This window comes from Penicillium expansum (genome assembly GCF_000769745.1).
Source record: "Penicillium expansum strain MD-8 chromosome Unknown contig108, whole genome shotgun sequence".
Classification (NCBI taxonomy): Eukaryota; Fungi; Ascomycota; class Eurotiomycetes; order Eurotiales; family Aspergillaceae; genus Penicillium; species Penicillium expansum.
Genome location: NW_015971236.1, coordinates 121,081 through 138,261, shown reverse-complemented (window position 1 = coordinate 138,261; position 17,181 = coordinate 121,081). Strand labels below are relative to the sequence as shown.

The 17,181-nt window shown below is 46.2% G+C and overlaps 8 protein-coding genes across 8 annotated transcripts; 5 read left to right on the top strand and 3 right to left on the bottom strand.

Moving 5' to 3' along the window:
- Positions 1–180: 180 nt before the first annotated feature.
- Positions 181–1,107, top strand: PEX2_036050 (tRNA-specific adenosine deaminase; the record flags this gene model as incomplete). Its single annotated transcript, XM_016740880.1, has 1 exon — positions 181–1,107. One exon carries the CDS (start codon positions 181–183, stop codon positions 1,105–1,107), a length of 927 nt encoding a protein of 308 aa, XP_016601172.1.
- A 480-nt stretch (positions 1,108–1,587) lies between these two features.
- PEX2_036040 (zinc finger MYND domain-containing protein) lies at positions 1,588–2,037 on the top strand (the record flags this gene model as incomplete). The annotated part of the gene is made up of 1 exon (XM_016740879.1): positions 1,588–2,037. One exon carries the CDS (start codon positions 1,588–1,590, stop codon positions 2,035–2,037), a length of 450 nt encoding a protein of 149 aa, XP_016601171.1.
- Positions 2,038–2,070: 33 nt separating this feature from the next.
- PEX2_036030 (uncharacterized protein) lies at positions 2,071–2,561 on the top strand (the record flags this gene model as incomplete). Its single annotated transcript, XM_016740878.1, has 2 exons — positions 2,071–2,246; positions 2,279–2,561. The coding sequence occupies 2 exons, from the start codon at positions 2,071–2,073 to the stop codon at positions 2,559–2,561; spliced, it is 459 nt and encodes a 152-aa protein (XP_016601170.1).
- A 754-nt stretch (positions 2,562–3,315) lies between these two features.
- On the bottom strand, positions 3,316–4,934 carry erg24B (uncharacterized protein; the record flags this gene model as incomplete). The annotated part of the gene is made up of 3 exons (XM_016740877.1): positions 3,316–4,424; positions 4,502–4,806; positions 4,858–4,934. 3 exons carry the CDS (start codon positions 4,932–4,934, stop codon positions 3,316–3,318), a joined length of 1,491 nt encoding a protein of 496 aa, XP_016601169.1.
- A 356-nt stretch (positions 4,935–5,290) lies between these two features.
- On the top strand, positions 5,291–6,308 carry PEX2_036010 (uncharacterized protein; the record flags this gene model as incomplete). The annotated part of the gene is made up of 4 exons (XM_016740876.1): positions 5,291–5,661; positions 5,746–6,045; positions 6,111–6,237; positions 6,285–6,308. The coding sequence occupies 4 exons, from the start codon at positions 5,291–5,293 to the stop codon at positions 6,306–6,308; spliced, it is 822 nt and encodes a 273-aa protein (XP_016601168.1).
- Positions 6,309–8,410: 2,102 nt separating this feature from the next.
- Positions 8,411–11,281, bottom strand: PEX2_036000 (putative C6 transcription factor; the record flags this gene model as incomplete). Its single annotated transcript, XM_016740875.1, has 1 exon — positions 8,411–11,281. The coding sequence occupies one exon, from the start codon at positions 11,279–11,281 to the stop codon at positions 8,411–8,413; it is 2,871 nt and encodes a 956-aa protein (XP_016601167.1).
- Positions 11,282–12,149: 868 nt separating this feature from the next.
- On the bottom strand, positions 12,150–12,986 carry PEX2_035990 (uncharacterized protein; the record flags this gene model as incomplete). Its single annotated transcript, XM_016740874.1, has 3 exons — positions 12,150–12,264; positions 12,318–12,399; positions 12,455–12,986. 3 exons carry the CDS (start codon positions 12,984–12,986, stop codon positions 12,150–12,152), a joined length of 729 nt encoding a protein of 242 aa, XP_016601166.1.
- Positions 12,987–15,081: 2,095 nt separating this feature from the next.
- On the top strand, positions 15,082–15,899 carry PEX2_035980 (bZIP transcription factor; the record flags this gene model as incomplete). Its single annotated transcript, XM_016740873.1, has 2 exons — positions 15,082–15,105; positions 15,165–15,899. 2 exons carry the CDS (start codon positions 15,082–15,084, stop codon positions 15,897–15,899), a joined length of 759 nt encoding a protein of 252 aa, XP_016601165.1.
- Positions 15,900–17,181: the final 1,282 nt, after the last annotated feature.

Here is a 17,181-nt window from a genome sequence, read left to right as displayed (position 1 = left end):
GGCGATGCAAGCATGGAGCTCTGCATGGCAGCTCAAGATGATGCGACACCGTGGGAAGTCTTACGTCAAGAAGGTACTTTGACAAAAATCCAAGACGCAAAGGTTCCAGGTACAGAGACCCTTCTAGATGGCCGGGCCCACTTCTCTCTTCTCGGAGTCGTGCGTCGAAAGCCAGCACGCATGGACGCCGAGTCCACGCGCAGCAAGTCCTGCTCAGACAAGCTTGCATTACGGCAAGTTTCCTCATTGTTGTCCTGTGAGACCAGTCGCCTCGTCGCTCCCACCGAAAACGCCTATCTGGCGGGTTTGATTCTCCCCGAGGACGAAATCAGTCAAGTTGGCTGTGACCGCTCCTTTGGCGAGAATGGCCGAATGCAAGCTTTGAGTGGGCGATATTGGCCTAGGGAGACAAAGTTGAATGAGAAGACACCAGGGTATCGATTCCGGCCATTCCAGGTTCTTTCGGTGCCGAGTGAAGAGTTGGCAGCGCTTTGGCCTTTTGCGAAGCCAAAATCTGTGCCTTGTCCTGCAATTTCTTTGGAGCAGGAAAGAGATTCTTTAACATCTGGTGCAAAACCTAAAAAGGCCAGGCCAGGGAATGTGAGCGCCGTTTGGATATTGGCTCCCTCGTATAATTATCCATCGGCAATGACCATGGATACCGGCAGCAAGTCAGTGCCAACCCTTTGTCATTCCAAAACCGGCTTATATGAGACTATCATCAACGGAGTGAAGCAAGGAAACCGGGCATCTTCACCCGGTGCCCGTGGGGCCTCGTCTCTATCCCGAGCTAAGCTTTGGGCTCTTTTTCGTAAAATCACGCCTGCCTCGGTTCCACACACCTATCAAACCGATGTCTCCCCATCCGGACCGCTGTCGGATGCCATAGAGGCTGAAGATTTGCCCATCAATACACTTCAGCCTCACATGCCAGATATAACCACCTACCAGGATTTCAAAAATCCTAGCAACTTGGAAGACCCGTTGCAAATCCGTAATCAGGCCATCGGAGATGCGAAACTGGTTCTCAAGGGATGGATGGCCAATACAGGAGATGAATCGTGGGGCTTGGATGTTTTGGTTGACCCCAAAAAGCGAAAGCGTTGATTGTGTCCAGAGGATGGAAGATTTTACGATGAAGATTATTCTGGCCCATGAAACTATAGTAGTAACCCCATCGTATCCCCCTTTTAAGATACCCATAGAATACAAGATACTTTGTGTCTAGATGAAAAGAGTCATTTGTTCGTTTCAACAATATCTTGGGGCCATCAGACAGAGAAGAAGGAAATTGGTTTGCTGTTCCCAATCAGGCACTGAGGAAGCACTCCATGAGTTCTGCAGAATGTCAACAATGGGACATCTCAGGATTTTGCTCGGTTACCTTTGATTGTGTCCCCTCCCTACCTTCTAGTGCCCAATAATCGATCTACCACTTCAAGCTTCGAATCCCGCCTCCCATACGCAACAACCGATGGAATATTCCGCTTCTTCAACAAAGCTTTAATTACAACCGCCAGCTTTGTCTCCAATATGCCCCTAAAGCTTGCAGTCCAGTGCGCAAAATGTGGGACAGCAACTAAGACAATGTGTTTGGGCTGCTCGCATGCACCCGAATACCAAAGCGGCGATTCGCGAGTTGTTTTTTACTGTAGCCGTGAGTGTCAGATGGGAGACTGGCCAAATCACAAAGACTTTTGCAAGAACATGCAGAAACGGAAGATACTGCTCCGAGCTGCCCAGATACTAAAGGCAGCCATGTTAGCATACAGAGAGACCGTATACGACGTGGATCTAACTAAGATCGAGTATCGAGACGGGGTCCTCTATCTCCATCAAAATCAAAGACCAGTTTCGTCTCAATCCAAACGCGGGCCCTTCCCCAACCACATGACTGACAACATCGAGCACAAGGAGGCGGCCCTCGTTAAGAGCCAATCTACAGCAGCCATGGCGCTCTTGGGTCCCTTGACCAGAAAATTACTTCGAGGTAAAAGGCCATTAATATATGTACGTACCGAAGCGAGCCGTGGCTAAAACAAATCAGGTGTACCCTTGAAAATTGAGACCATGGCTATCAATATCGGAAGACCACGGGTTCCAACTAGTCTTGTTCCTGGTCCCGATTTGCAGGGCGGCCCACACACAGTGTTGAAGATAGGACAAATCGAGAGCAAGGAAACATGGGTTATCGATACGACAGGCTGTCAATATGGATTCCGAGATGTGCTTGTTCCGTTTGTCAAGTACTTTCTAATAAGTGCCGAATATTGGATAGACCTCGGGCTTACGACGCATGTGAAACAAAGGACTTGGACTACTTATCAACTCTTCATATCTTCAACAAAACAAAAGCGCAACGGCAGGATATGCGACTAGAACGACTAACCCGTCACCATTTTGCCGTCTTCATTTATATGAATGTACATGAGGACTTCCTTGTGGGCTCTTGCGCCGACTACAAGAACAAAATTGATCGCTTCGTCAATGAGCTCAAAGCTCACATGGTTGATTCTATGAGGAAGGCAGGTGACGATTTTGAAGATTCTGAAGATGATTGAAGACTAGCGGAGAGACTCATAGCTGGATGTATCTGCTCAGTTATTTAATTGATTTCAGATGTATGATTCACATCAACTACTTCAAAAGTTGCCACCGTAGCTTCTCTACTTCATTAGTATTGCTGTGGAATTAACATCGAGGAATAAATCGAACTTAGCCATAACGAGAGCAACCAATTTTATTCGATGAGATGCAATAGATCAGAAGCTAAATATATAGTATAGTGGTCCGGTACAGTCTTGCTGTAAGAACAGCCGTTGAAAGTAGGTTGATGATACGAGTGTCGCGTGCTGTTCTAATAAACATCAAGGCGATCAGTGAACTTAAAGGTCCCATGGATTCTCGAGCACCAGCTTCAATGCATTCATTGCATTCATCGCACGGTGAACGACTAGTGATGTTGATGATCACTTGGGAACCCTATTAGAGCAGCAACCCGAAATCGTTCAACAGCAAGTAATTAATTGCTACATCGGTCTCACTTTAACTTTCAATGCTCCATTGAAAGTTTCTATTGGTAAGAACATTGAACTTGCATGGTAGAATTTGTATTTGCTATCTTGTTTGGTCAAATTCCTTTACAACAAAAGCAACGATGACCTGCTTTGGAAGAGTGTAATCCAAAGAGTGTAAAAGTTTTCGCAAGCTAACTATGGAAAATATTAGGGATAATTAATATACAAAAATCAGGCATTGAAATTCAATCCAAGGCCTGTGGAAGAAGTTTTTAAAGAAGTTTTTCGTGAAAATCTCTCAGTAAATTCCAGGAATGATGCGGCTGCGGACGATGGAGGTATAACGCTTCCAGTCAGCCCCGTACTTCTTCTCGCACTTCTCCTCATCACGCATCTCACGGTGGATCAACAAGATGCCAAAGTAGATCATGTAGAAGTACGTGAAGATCATACCCCAGCCACGAATTTCCGGGGTCTGTACCGCTTGCTTCTGGACAGCGCCAGTGGCTGGGTTAATGCTCTCAATAAGAACATACCCCGCAACACCAGTTGGCAGGCAGTAGGCCCACGACATAGTCCAGTCACCCAGGTAGTTGATGTGACGCGCCAAACCCCACCAGCCGGAGATCATCAGTTTGGATCCAGCAGCAGTTTCGATGTACTTGATGTTCTTCACGCGGGGGTCATTGGGATTCGTGCGGAAACGGTTCTTCTGGTTGTTGGCGCCACGGAAGATCGAATATCCAACGGCTGTGACACCCAAAACAACTGCCATACCGGCCAAGCCAAGCTCGTAAGGGAAGACGGAGAGATACCGGCTCTGGACGCTGTACAGGTGGGGCACCCAAACCACATCACCGAAAGACAACATGAATCCGAATCCGTCCATGCATACATCCATTGTGGTCATAATTGCCGGTTCCATGTATAGCGCATCCAGGATGTAGAATGCCTGGAAAATAGTGACCAGCACAATCGAGTCGGTGATGTAGCCATAGGTTCGGTACTGGTGGGCCACATTGGACAGGTTCAAAATTGTCCATCCAAGCAAGCCTGGTCTCATCTCCATAAACACCTTGATATCAAGGGTTCGCGATGCCTCACTTACAAATGGAATGGGCAGGCGAACACGAGGGTTTAGTTCGCGGCCGATGAAGAAGTCGTAGAGCATGTTGCCCGTATGGCCGCCAGGTGCCAGCTCTCGTAGGCTTGGGTTTGCCTGCCCTGGGGCTGGAACTGTGAAGCTCTTCACGTAGACGAACAATGCAGCAAAACTAGAGATCAACAAGTTTGCTGTAATGACCTGGACATAGTTGTCCCATAGGAATGTCCACACCACAAAGTCGGCTCCATAGAGGTAAGTGCCCCCGGCGAGGCCTGATAGGATAATGATGGCAGAGGAGAATGCTATAAAATGAGCCGGGTCAGAACAAAAATACCCTTGTTTGAATGCGACATGCGAGCAAGGGCTGCCATTGCCATACCATTGAATTTGTACTTCAGCCGTCCTCCGCAGGCCAACACCACACCGTCTACCTCCTGACCGGGAAGGAAGACCTGCAAAAACAGGCTGAGGGCATAGTAGCTCAGTGTCCACAGTGTAACATTGGTATCATAAAGCGCCGTAATTCCCTCCTCTGGCCAACCCACTTCGAGCTTCAATTGTTCGAGCGACAAAGTTGAGGGATTCAGCAGCGACGGGGCGGGACAACCAGAGATATCGTTGCAAACAAAGGTAAAGAGGTAGATCAGGATCGGCAATCCAAATATAATACCGAAAGCACCTAGTCTATTGCAAATGTCAGCTGCGCCTAACTTAATTGAAGGGGGAAAGACATACGGTCCACCGAACTCATAACCACGTTTCTCCGGCACTGGCTGCACGGATATTTTTTTTGAGTCCTTTTTGGAGGGCATATTGAAGTAATTGACAGAGCCAATGAATAGACAGAGAAATAATCCAGGAACTACCCAAGTGTGGGGGGAAGATCCTTAAATAAGTCCCTGGGGCCTATAAGTCGCGTACGACGTCGGATGTTGGGTGTTCCGCCAGGTTTGCTCCGCATCGCCAATCACCGCCGTGGTGATGCTACGTAAGCCTCTCTCCCTCTATCTCGGGGAGATACATACACTTACCTCCTTCATTCATAAAGGTCATTTCTATCATTTTGCGCATGATATTTCTTTCTCTACTCTCTTCACTTTCCTTATCCCATTTCGTTTTTCTACTCTGAGACTGCGACTGCCTTGGGTTGACCCCAACACAGCCCACTATGAAGCTCACCAGCTCCGCTCATTATTCTATTTTCCTTCTATCCTCAATCCTCGGATTATCTAGCGCAACATACTCTTCCCATTTGGAAGATGACGCTCCATGTGTTGCCCGCTCTCCGACCACCGGATTGTACTTTGACCTCAATGCGATCTCATTATCCCCGCCCGAACTGAAGGACGGCAACAAGCTCTCGAAAGATGCGCGGAACAGCAGCTGGTATGCCAGGGGTCATGATTACCCGGCCAATTTCACAATCAATATTTGCGCGCCGGTTATTGAGAACGTGACGGACGTGGTCGGAATAGAGTCATCGCGGTGGAAGAACGTCAGTGCATACTACGAGCGCGATGATAAAAGATATTCCATAGGGTATAGCTGATCCCCATCCTAACCGGTCGCATTAGTTGGATTCATTCTCTGGTCATTGTGCTAACAATTCTCGGTCATATACAGGCAACAAGCATCTGAACCTTTCTTCCGCGGCCGCAAACTCGTCCTCAATTATACCAATGGCTCGCCTTGTCCGGACGACTATAACATGGGCAGTTCCAATGGCTCTTCACGCACTAAGTCGACTATCATGTCTTTCCTTTGTGACCGTGACGCCGCGCCAAACGTTGCTACGGCTTCCTTCGTCGGCTCCATGGATGAATGCTCGTACTTCTTTGAAGTCCGCAGCTCGGCTGCATGTGGTGGAATCGCCGTGGATCCCAACGCTGGCGGTTTGGGACCGGGCGGCGTGTTCGGTGTGATGTGAGCACCCTTTTCTGTTTGTTGGGGAAGCACCAAATGTAACCCATGCTGACCCTGTCCTCTAGTATGGTGATCGCCATCGCCGTATATCTGATTGGTGGCTGCGCCTACCAGCGAACGGTCATGCATCAACGTGGCTGGCGCCAGTGTCCGAACTTCAGCCTATGGGCTGGCGTTTTCGACTTTGTCAAAGTAAGTATCCTAGCATTGATCCCATGTTGGCCTCGTCGCAAATTCAGATATGGCAAGTTCGTGTCGCATAAGTTCCGGGATTCAAATGTGGCAGGACTACCTGTTTCAAGGATGGATTGAACTTGCTTTAGCTGGTCTGGAGACCAATCGCTTCGGGGAAAACGGTTGCGGTTGGCCTGTTCCATCCATTTCCTTGTGTCTTGTCGGACATATGTCATTCTTCTTCTTATTCTTTTTTTTTTTTTTTTTTTTTTTTTTTTTTTTTTTTTTTTTTTTTTTTTTTTTTTTTTTTTTTTTTTTTTTTTTTTTTTTTTTTTTTTTTTTTTTTTTTTTTTTTTTTTTTTTTTTTTTTTTTTTTTTTTTTTTTTTTTTTTTTTTTTTTTTTTTTTTTTTTTTTTTTTTTTTTTTTTTTTTTTTTTTTTTTTTTTTTTTTTTTTTTTTTTTTTTTTTTTTTTTTTTTTTTTTTTTTTTTTTTTTTTTTTTTTTTTTTTTTTTTTTTTTTTTTTTTTTTTTTTTTTTTTTTTTTTTTTTTTTTTTTTTTTTTTTTTTTTTTTTTTTTTTTTTTTTTTTTTTTTTTTTTTTTTTTTTTTTTTTTTTTTTTTTTTTTTTTTTTTTTTTTTTTTTTTTTTTTTTTTTTTTTTTTTTTTTTTTTTTTTTTTTTTTTTTTTTTTTTTTTTTTTTTTTTTTTTTTTTTTTTTTTTTTTTTTTTTTTTTTTTTTTTTTTTTTTTTTTTTTTTTTTTTTGAGGCATGCTCTTTCCTTTGGGTTTAACTCTTTTGGGTCTTGGCCCGCCTGTGTTGATCACGGCGTGTACATTTTAATATGTTTGACAAGATGTCTCGAGTTATGCAAGTGGACTATCCCTTCGATCCTTGTCAATGGACTGGTCATTTCATATTCGGGGTCCCTGGGTAGGAGACAGCTCCTGCATAGTCACTACTCCTCCTGCTTCATTAGATGGCCATATGTTCTATTGCATGTACTTAGACGATCGATTGCAGTTGCGAGCCTCATTGTTTGGAACGTGACGCTGACCACTTCTTTCTTTCTACACCAACAGGACATGTTCGTGATTATCTTTTCCTCGCTAGGAAACCTCTTCCGTTGCAAGGGATCCCCCGCGGGCAATGGCTACACACGTGCGGACTCGAATGGCCGTGGCGGCTTCATCGGTGCCATAGGAGGCCGGGGGGGACGTGGTCAGGGGCGTGACGTGGATGCCGAGAACAGGCTCATAGATCAACTGGATGAAGAGTGGGATGATTAGTGGATGGTTGCTTTTGCCTTTTCTTCTCTGGTTTCCCTTGTCTTATACCGACTTGTGTTTCCCATGCCCTTTCTCTACACTCCTTTTTGTGCAGTGGCAACTATGGCCACTTTTGTTTCTCGGGGTTTTCAGATAATAAATTCTGAGACTTTTCCCCTTGTCTGATTATCTGTAGTACATATATTTTCCATGTTGTCCACGAATATATTTTGCAACCGTTTACCTACCTCGGGTGGATATATATCCACACCACATTTGGTATCGCATACCATCTTAATTTATTCATATTCACGGCTAGTATACTCAATCTAAGTAAACCATGAAGTAATTATACATTAGGCTGTCAAATTACAGTCTATCAACTTGAATTGCATAGATCTACTTTATTCTCCGTAATGTGATCCTATATTATTTTTCAATGTGGATCATACTCATGAGCCCCTAAGTGAACATAGTCTCCACAAAGCAAAGCTAATCATTCAACTAGCATCATTGGTCTAGTGGTAGAATTCGTCGTTGCCATCGACGAGGCCCGTGTTCGATTCACGGATGATGCACAACAATTTCTTTTTTGGTGGTTATTTTCACTTATTTTTTTGGGAGTAGGGATGAAGCAGTCAATTATTTTCTTTCTCAGATTATTTGAATCGTCTACAAGGTTGTAATGTCTAACCGAGAAAACCAAGCCATTGAATACGGATATCCTCCAGAAAATTAGCTCCAAAAGAAAGGGATATACATGTTGGAGACAAGACAATAATATTTACACAAATCAACACAAATGGGCCGAAAATATGAACAGCAGCGCGAAAAGTAGCAGACCCTGGCCCCCAAAGTCCGACTCCAACCTTTTCCCAATCAATGTAAATAAAACTCAAAACATCACGTAGCAGTCATCGAGAAAGAATCACGGCCGTGAGACTTTCATATTCGGACCAGTTAATCCAAGATCGTATGCGCTTAAAGGCAAGCCCCCAGTACCACCGAAGCCGGAAATATCGACGGAAGGAATTCCGGATGGCGTGGCACCACGATTGCTTCCCCCGGGCATGGGAGCCGGAGGCGGAGCTTGTGATGGTGGGTTTCCACCGCTAACAGGGTCAAGATTGAAGGGGAGGAACCACGCGCTGGGCTGGTAGAACTCGCCCATTCCAGCAGGGGCACTTGGATCCAGATGGCCCGTGAATAGCGTTTGATCTGGACTTTGTGTTTCGACGTCATTGAGGGGTGGGATAGAAGGATTGTTTGGGACGAATGAGGTGGGGTCGAAATCGGAAAATGAACCATATACGAATTGCCGATCTAGTTGCGGTAATTGGTCTGGTGGGATGCTGAAGTCGAATGGTGGTTGGCCGAATGTCATTGGCCTGGATTGTTGGAAAATGGATGGCTGTGGGAATGCACTGTCTGGAACACCCGGGGTGTTTCCCATGGTCACTTCCATCATTGATTGCGGTGAAGTCTGGTCCATGCCAGGAGCTCCATCCGATAGCTTGCTGTTATTGCGAGATCGTGATTTGCGGGGTTGACTTGACTGTGGAGTAGGGGAAAGGCCGGCAAAGAAATCTTCCACGCTCTGGAGGTCGGGTTTCTGACCCATGACTGCGTCTTCGCCCGTTTCTTTGTGTCGAGTATCGGGGTCCTCCCAATGCACCCTTGACACCCCATGGGGATACTTGTCGAACCAGTCACCATATTGGAACATGGGTGTTAGCGACGCGCCATTCTGAGCCACAGAGCCCTTGATAGCTGCATCGGCGAACTGCCGATATCGATCCTTGGCACTCTCAACCATATAGTGGAACATGCCCCAATACTTTTTCATTTTATTGAGATAGCGGTACGTATGCCGGAGGTTCTCCTTTGACCGTGCCTCCAGCTGGACATTCTTCGAGAAAATCCCCCAAATGTGGACTGTGCTTGCCGAGTAAGCGCAGTACCCAGCAAAAGGAACAGTGAGGGGATAGGCTGAAGCTCGATCAAAAAGCACAGAAATGTGGTGTGCTGCTTCCACCGCGGCCCGACCTGCATTACTGAGGAAGGACTTGGGCATATCTCTTGGTGGACGCCCCCCCGGAGACAAGGGAATGGCGAACTGGTTGAGAAACAGCATATTTTGATGTATGATGATGTGGAGGAAAATGAACTGATTTGCAATCTTCTCCGCTGCATGGATTTGAAGATTTTCGTAGGTGAAGGTAAAAGAAACCGGAAGAGAAGCAGAGAACTCCTCAATTTGCCGCTTAAGCTGCGTGTACCCTGATTCTGGATGCCAAAGTGGATGTACGTCCTTTCTCTTTCCACCCAAATTGAGGTAGTCGACAATACGCCCCCAAATGACGATGGCGCGAATAATGTACGCTGAAACACCCATGTTTTCTTTAGCATTAGATAATTGGCCTGTATCTTCAGGTACGGGATTTAAAATATCGCCGTCAAGGTCTTCCGTTGGACCAGGTATCTCCATCTGGAAGTGAGGCTCTTTGATAGGAAGCTGTATCTGTAGAAACCTTTCATTCCCAATAGGCGGCCGTTGACTTCCAGAAGAGTTATACCGATCCATCAAGTAACATGCCCACATAGTCCGACGCCGGATCTCTTGATCAGTGGAGCTCAACTGCGAGCCGTTACCATTCTTTTGACTGAGTAATGGATCCTGATCAAGCTCCTGATGGAGCTGCAACGCGTATGCCATCCGGAGTGCTTGACCTCCAAAAGACCAGCTTCGTCCACCATGACAGGTTCCAAACTCATGAAGACCAAGAAGTAAGAAGACGGTAAGAATGGTAATGTTCGGTTCGTCGTGCCGGCTCAGAGCGATAGCCGCGGCGGGATTGGCCCAATTTTCTCCACGTAAGAATGGCGGATCCGAGTTGAGTTGAGGATGTGTGGAGAACCGCGCAGATACGGCACAGACAGCAAGAATCAGGACAGGGGGAATTGTGCCTGCTTTAAGCCGTCGCATAAAGCTGGGTTTGTGTAATAAGAGGTATGACTGCCCATAGACACAATCGAAAAACACCTCTGCAAGATGCTCTTGAATCTCCAATGAGGGCAAAAACTCGGCTCCTTCGGTGAGAAGCCCAGTCCCATCTGTAGGTTTGACTTCACGATTCATTGGGAACGCCTCGTGTGGTAGGCGGCCAGTCCCACGAGTCCATTCATCCATTTCTGCCGCGAAGGCCTCTTCCGCACTTCGTTTCTTCTGTGCCTTTGACGGCTGAACCGAGGCGGAAGGTTTGACAACCGATCTTCCAATAGAGAGCATATCCCTTGTCTCCTCCTTAGGTATAGTCTTGATTACGCGGTCTTCCATCCTCTTCAGTCGCTTGTCCAGCATAGCCATATAATCTGTGCGCGGCGCCGCCTTACGTGTAGTAACCTTATACACACACGGAATCCTCGAGCGCGTACAGTGTTTGCACGCGGGCTTCTCACCCGAGCAGCGGATTTTCTTGCGGCGGCATGCGATGCATGCCAACGGCAGGCGCTTCCGCTCCTTCCCGGCCTTGGTCTTCATCTCGCTCCAAGCTGGTTTATCGTCGTCGTTTAAATGTTCAAAATTGGACGGGCCGTTGCCGGAGTCGTCTCGTTGGTCTAGCGTGCCGTTGTCTGGGCCTACCGCGGGGTCGACTGTTTGTGTGCTACCAGGGTCACGGGAACTTGCATGGCTTTGGGTGTCGAAGTCTTCGAGAGCTGCTGCCGCCTCCTCCTGGCCTAGGTCAAAGCTGACACCAGGGGTTTTCGATGGCGATTCGTCGGAATCGGGTTGGATCATGACGGGTGCGGATACCCCAGGACCCAGGTCCGAAGCATCCTTCGGCACGGTCGGGGACAAAATAAGGCGCTTCCGAGATGGAGGGTGAGTTCGTTCCGGGGTAAGTAGATTTGGGGTGGAATTTGGAGACCGAAAAAGCGGGAGAAAAGCGGGATTGAGGAGAAAGTGAATTTCAAGGCCCCGAATATGGGGAAAGGTTCAGCGGCGAATGGTGGCTTGGCAAATAGTTCGGCCACTGGCGGCCCCGATATTACGGACCCTCAACCACAATCTCGATTGGAATATGAAGAGCTAACGTATACTATAACTCAGAGAAAATTTCTGGAGCAAAGGAAAATATCTACTGAGGCACGCAATCGACTTGAGGTTACATGTCGGATCTGAAGGCTGCGCCCCAATGCTATATCCCCCTTGAACTCTTATACTATTCCCGTATAGTTCTAGGACTGGGATTATATTTGCAACCTAACTTCCTTCGAGCTATGAATATCAAAAGTGACTCATACTACCCTCACGAATATATAGTGTGTCTGGCTCTCTCAGAACAGACCCAAACGCCTGGGACAGTAGGGCAGCCGGAATTGGCATCTGGGCTGGCACATCGGAAGCTTGACAGAATACTAGGACGAGCATGCAGCTACGTGCCAGGGATATCCTTACTGCGTGGCCAATATATCAAGATATTCATTGATCATGCCGAGTTCATTACAGAAGCAGACCCCCTTTTTTCCCTCTCGTACCAGCCATCTCTAGATACTACCTACCCATGGATAGGCCGAACTGACCGGGTTTTTTCTCGAGCAAACTATCGTCATTGCACATGTCGCATTTCCGTATGCAAGCTATTCAATGATTTGCGCGACTGATCCTACGTGGATTTTGGGCGTCCGACCTTCTGGCGCGGTGTTGCGAGTTCAAGCGAGTTCAAAATCTCGCCCCCGAGAATATAGATATTGTAGCTGGGAAACACGAGCCACATCCCACTAAATAGAATTAGTTCCATGTTTTGTGTAAACCTGCACTAGATGGAACTCACTTAGGGAGGATCCAGTAGAGGAAGAGAGTGAGCGGTTCGTTGTGACCGATATTCTCGAAGCCGGAGAAGCTCTCGTTGAGCCCTATTCTTTGTGTTATAATTTAACACAGAAAGCCTAGGCAATAAATGTAGCTTACAGTAAAGGATAGTCTTGCTCAGGGTCATGACAGACGCGGTGTAGGCGACTAGAAGCGCGGTCGCACCAATGCGCCCAGCCACCACCTTGTCCCCCTTCAGCAACCAGGTGAATCCTTTGGAGATCTTCTGCGATCCACCTCTCCCAACTGTCGATCCATAGCGATAAACAATCCAGAGGTAGTAGATATAACCGATAGTCTCGAAGATGTTGAGGGTAGTCTGCGCAGCTGTGAACCCATTATGCGCATTGAAGGCGGGCCAGCCGTAAATATAGTCGACCTTTCCGTACAGTGCGTACGGCGTCCAGATAGGTGAGTGCAGACTTCCACCGGGCATGCTATACGGTCGCAACAAGACATAGCCTGTGTCCCATATGACCAAGGGAACTGAAACGATGAGCCAGATTGTCAGCGCCGCGGTGGGCGTATGTGTCCATTTTCGCGAATTGGCGCTGGTTGGAGGTAACTTGGTCAGCTCTTTCCCGGCCTCAGGGGAAGTAAATTCGCGGGGATGGTGTCGCGTAGAGACCATGATAGAAGGGTTTGCGATACAGTAATGTGAGTAGGAGAGATTCGGATGCAATTCTAATGATATTTATTGTGAGAGGGGAAAATTCCAGGTAGAAACTACGAGTGAGGTGTAGAGAAAGAATGCCGGGGGTCACATAGTATATTTAGCTCAGGCGCGACTGACGGCCAATGACGTCGAGGGTATCCGTTTGCCATCTGCATCCACTATTCTATTTGCCTCTCGCTCTCGCTTTCTCGTTTTCGCATGGAGCCGACTTAGAAAACCGACTGCATCTTTTAAATTCTGTGAATCCCCTCGTAATGGGCTATAATGATCGTAGGTGACATAGTGAAATCTCTACCTAACCGTACCTACATATACTTTCTACCGTTACTGTTCTATAATCCGAAGGGTGTTCCTGATACAAGGTAGATGTGATTAAAAGTCTAGTACCCACTAGTAGTAATACTTAGGTATGAATAATTACCTCTTAAATATTAGTGTTTGTTTTTGAGATACCCTAGAAAATCTGTCCGATATCTGGAATGAGTTTGGCAGCAAGTAATGGGTAGCTGTATGCATCCTGGCCAGGTCCATGGGTGTATCCAGAAATTTGCAATTTCATAATAAGAAATCATAAAATCGAAGTCCTGTCACTCTTTGAATTGTATACTGAATTCACGTAGCACTGGTTGGTATTCCACATGCCTCTCGCTCGGCTAGGGAAGGCCCAGGTAAGATAGTTGAAACAAGAAAATCGCACCATCGGTTTTTGTATCTCGGGTAGGAAATATTGCGTGAAGGGAGGTCTTCTAGTGAACTACTGCTAGAAGCGGTGGCAAAGGAGACCTAGGGATTGCAGTTATACCAAGGTCCAAGTATCAGGCGCCTCGGATAGCCCATTGTATGTATGAGCCTTCCATCGGAGGTCATCTGGGGTTGACCCAGGCCCAGCTTGATCCACCTAGCGATAGCAAGGGCTACATTATTCCAATGTTCTTGGATAGCGTGTCCGAAATCTGTCTTGCATTTGTCGCAGTTGCTTCTCAATGGCATAATTGGTTTGTTTGTGGTGTATGCTGTAACAATAGACCTCATCAGTTTCAATGTCTTTGAATGATTCATGTGGAAGCAGATTTTGAAGAATTATGGGGGCTTGTTAGTCTCTAAAGATGGCGCGAACAAAATTCCTTCCCCTTGTTTATCAAATATCCATGGATGATGTCCCGGATTCGTAAGTATAGACCTGGTGTAGGTGGCTTGGGACAGGTATGTGCTTCGATAGAGAACAAAGTGGTCGACCTATCATTTTGTAATTTCGATATGGCGAGTTATTCAACTGTGATCTCGCACTGAAGACCGTAAGAGAATCGTTTTATCGGAAGTTGAAAATCGAGGAAATAAAATAGATAGTAAACATGGCCGGTCACGTCATGAGTATCTAGTTCAAGATGATCAGTACGTCGAGTAGATGGAAGATGGCTATTACAGTTTGCCCGTAGGCATATAAGCCCTAGGTTTTCTGATTCGTCGTATTTATGAAGAAGAAAGTAGCAGTAACATACGAAATAATTCGGCATTTCACGCTCGAGTCATTGTAGGATTGGTAGCTTGGCGCTTCCGATCAAAAGAGGATATCCTTTCCTTTACGATCAAGGGTCGTAAATAGTCGACGATCGCATAGGTAAATTGTATCCGTATATCCCTGGATAAAGTAAGACAACTATAAATTATGTGGGCTGAGAAGGCATCAGTTAGTACATTCAACCGTACTATCTACAACATAGGTACACACTGAACAAAGCAACATTTTCAATACCATACAATTGTAGGAAGATAGATTTCATATGTATTCAAATAAAGTAATTGCTTTATGAAACCGACTAATGCTACCTAATTCGCCTCTTAAGCAAAGTCCACGTGACCGTGAAATAGAACCCGCAAAAATCAGGCAACAAATCGAAGCATCATTTCTCCTTCGAAATTCAAAGGAGGCAAGGTCAAACTTTCCACCACCACACCTATCATACCACCACTCATATCAATGAGTGCTTTATATGATAAGTTTGGCTGATAGGGAACTAAATCATGCTCCACACCCCTAGGTCAGCAAGCAATGGATTCAGCGAAAGACCAGAAGGTAAGTCACATCCGTTTAAGTAGTTGCGGCCAATACATGAAACCTAACTAGCATTGAAGAATGTGGAGCGACTCGCACGGGTGCGTGAAAACCAGCGCAAGAGTCGAGCCCGGAAGCAGGAGTATGTGAATGAGTTAGAGCAGCGTCTAGCAGTGTGCAAAGAACAAGCCCAACAAAAAGACATCGAGCACCGACTGGCAACGCAAAAGTTTGAAGCCGAAAATCGGCATTTGAAAGCTCTTTTAGGGACACTTGGATTTTCGAGTGCTTCTGTCCAGCAGTATCTACAGGAAGCGGATACGGGAGCGAACACCAACCGGAAGGTTGCTATCCCTGCTATTCAGCGAGTAGAGGGAGATAATTCTCTGTCTCTATCACGTCGGGATATTCGCAGAACGAATTTGTCAATGACAGCATCTCGCGTCTACAAAGCGGAAACGGAAACAACCGAATTGCCAACGGCAACGGCAGTTAATAGTACATGTGACTCGACAGTTGTACAACCAACAGACCAGCTACCAAAGGAAACCCCACAAGAAGAAGATCCGGCTTTGTGTGGATGCCGGTCCGATAGACAGAATCCGGAAACTGTTTCCGATGAAGATGTGCTCAATTCGACGCTGTGTGCGATTGCAGAAGAAATGATCAATCAATACAACACCAAAGGAATTGATGTTGATGAGATTCGACGAAGAATTTGGTCTGGGTTCCGAGCAGGTGCAAATGGCACAGGCTGCAGAGTTCAAAATCATATTCTGTTCCAAGTGCTAGACGACATCAGCAGTGATGTTTGATTTTGGTGGTTTGGCTTCCACAGTCATTTGGGATACTAGCAATTGAGTGGACCTGCTAGTTCTAGGCGTCTCTGAATTTGAATAAGAGGATGGGGATGGCGACTACAGTTTTCACCAAGAATCGATTTCAACTCTCTCATCTCATCTGTAGTAGTGAGCCTTGAGTACAACAAGTTCGGCCCGGATCCCGCAGTACAACTGCTTTGTTCCGCAGCACGGCTCGGCCTCAGACCCCGAACGGGACGATTTTATGCCTGAAAATACTACCCAAGCTGCGGGAGTATTCTATACTAATAAGCCGGTACAGGATAGTTTTCTGGCCAGACCCCACTCCGAGACGGTGAAATGGTAACAATACCCGACTCTGCAGGTCTAAATACGAGACTGGGAACAAGGCCGACGTTTTGCAAGCTAGAGCATAACCTACAGTTATAGCATTAGCCATGCTAATGATGTTAATGTGTCTCATATTTTCTGATTTAGCATCCTAGACAAATAGCTGCATAAATAATGAGAACCATCAAAAAAGGACGAGTCTATATCGCTACTATCCCAGAGACTGAACGGCATCTGTACGAGCCCTCAGACTGCCAAATCGCCACCTGGCGGAAGCCTTGAAACCGATGATTAGCCATAAAAAAGGGAAAATATGACTACTTGGCGGGGCATTCCGTCAGAAATTAGCTTGTTCTTCATATAGTGTTTTTTCATATTGCGCGTGGTAGAGTTCTGGAATAGTCCGGCTTTCTCTTCCGGCTGGTGAGTTTCAAGTAAATACAATGTAGATCAATATTTAGCCGGCGGGGTTTGAGACATGCATAAAGTAAAAATGGTTGAGGGTATGTGAGAGTGTGCTTAGTTAGACTGGCAGTTTGGCCTGAGCTAAGGGACTGAGTAGGTAGTCCACACGAGCGTTAAAAGGTCTATCAGGCAACCATTATTAGACACTAAAATGTAAGTACAACATAGTGTGCCCGGAAGGAATACTAGCCCGACCGAGAATGCACCGACTTAGCCAAGATTCGGATTAGCCCGATATTGTTTCTTGCCTTGGCACTCCATCAATAAGCCTCACCATCCGAGCCATGATGTGCCACGATGTTTGGCCAAGAAATGGTCCGAGATAAATAACTCATTAATCATGCAAGCCGTCGAAAAATGCACTCCGGGTCTCCACGGTAGCGAAAATGCTTAGCTGCGGATGGCGCATGGTTCTAAGGTAAACAAAAATATTGGCGTGGGAAACGGACAAACTGCTCCATAGTTGTTAGAGCAATGCACT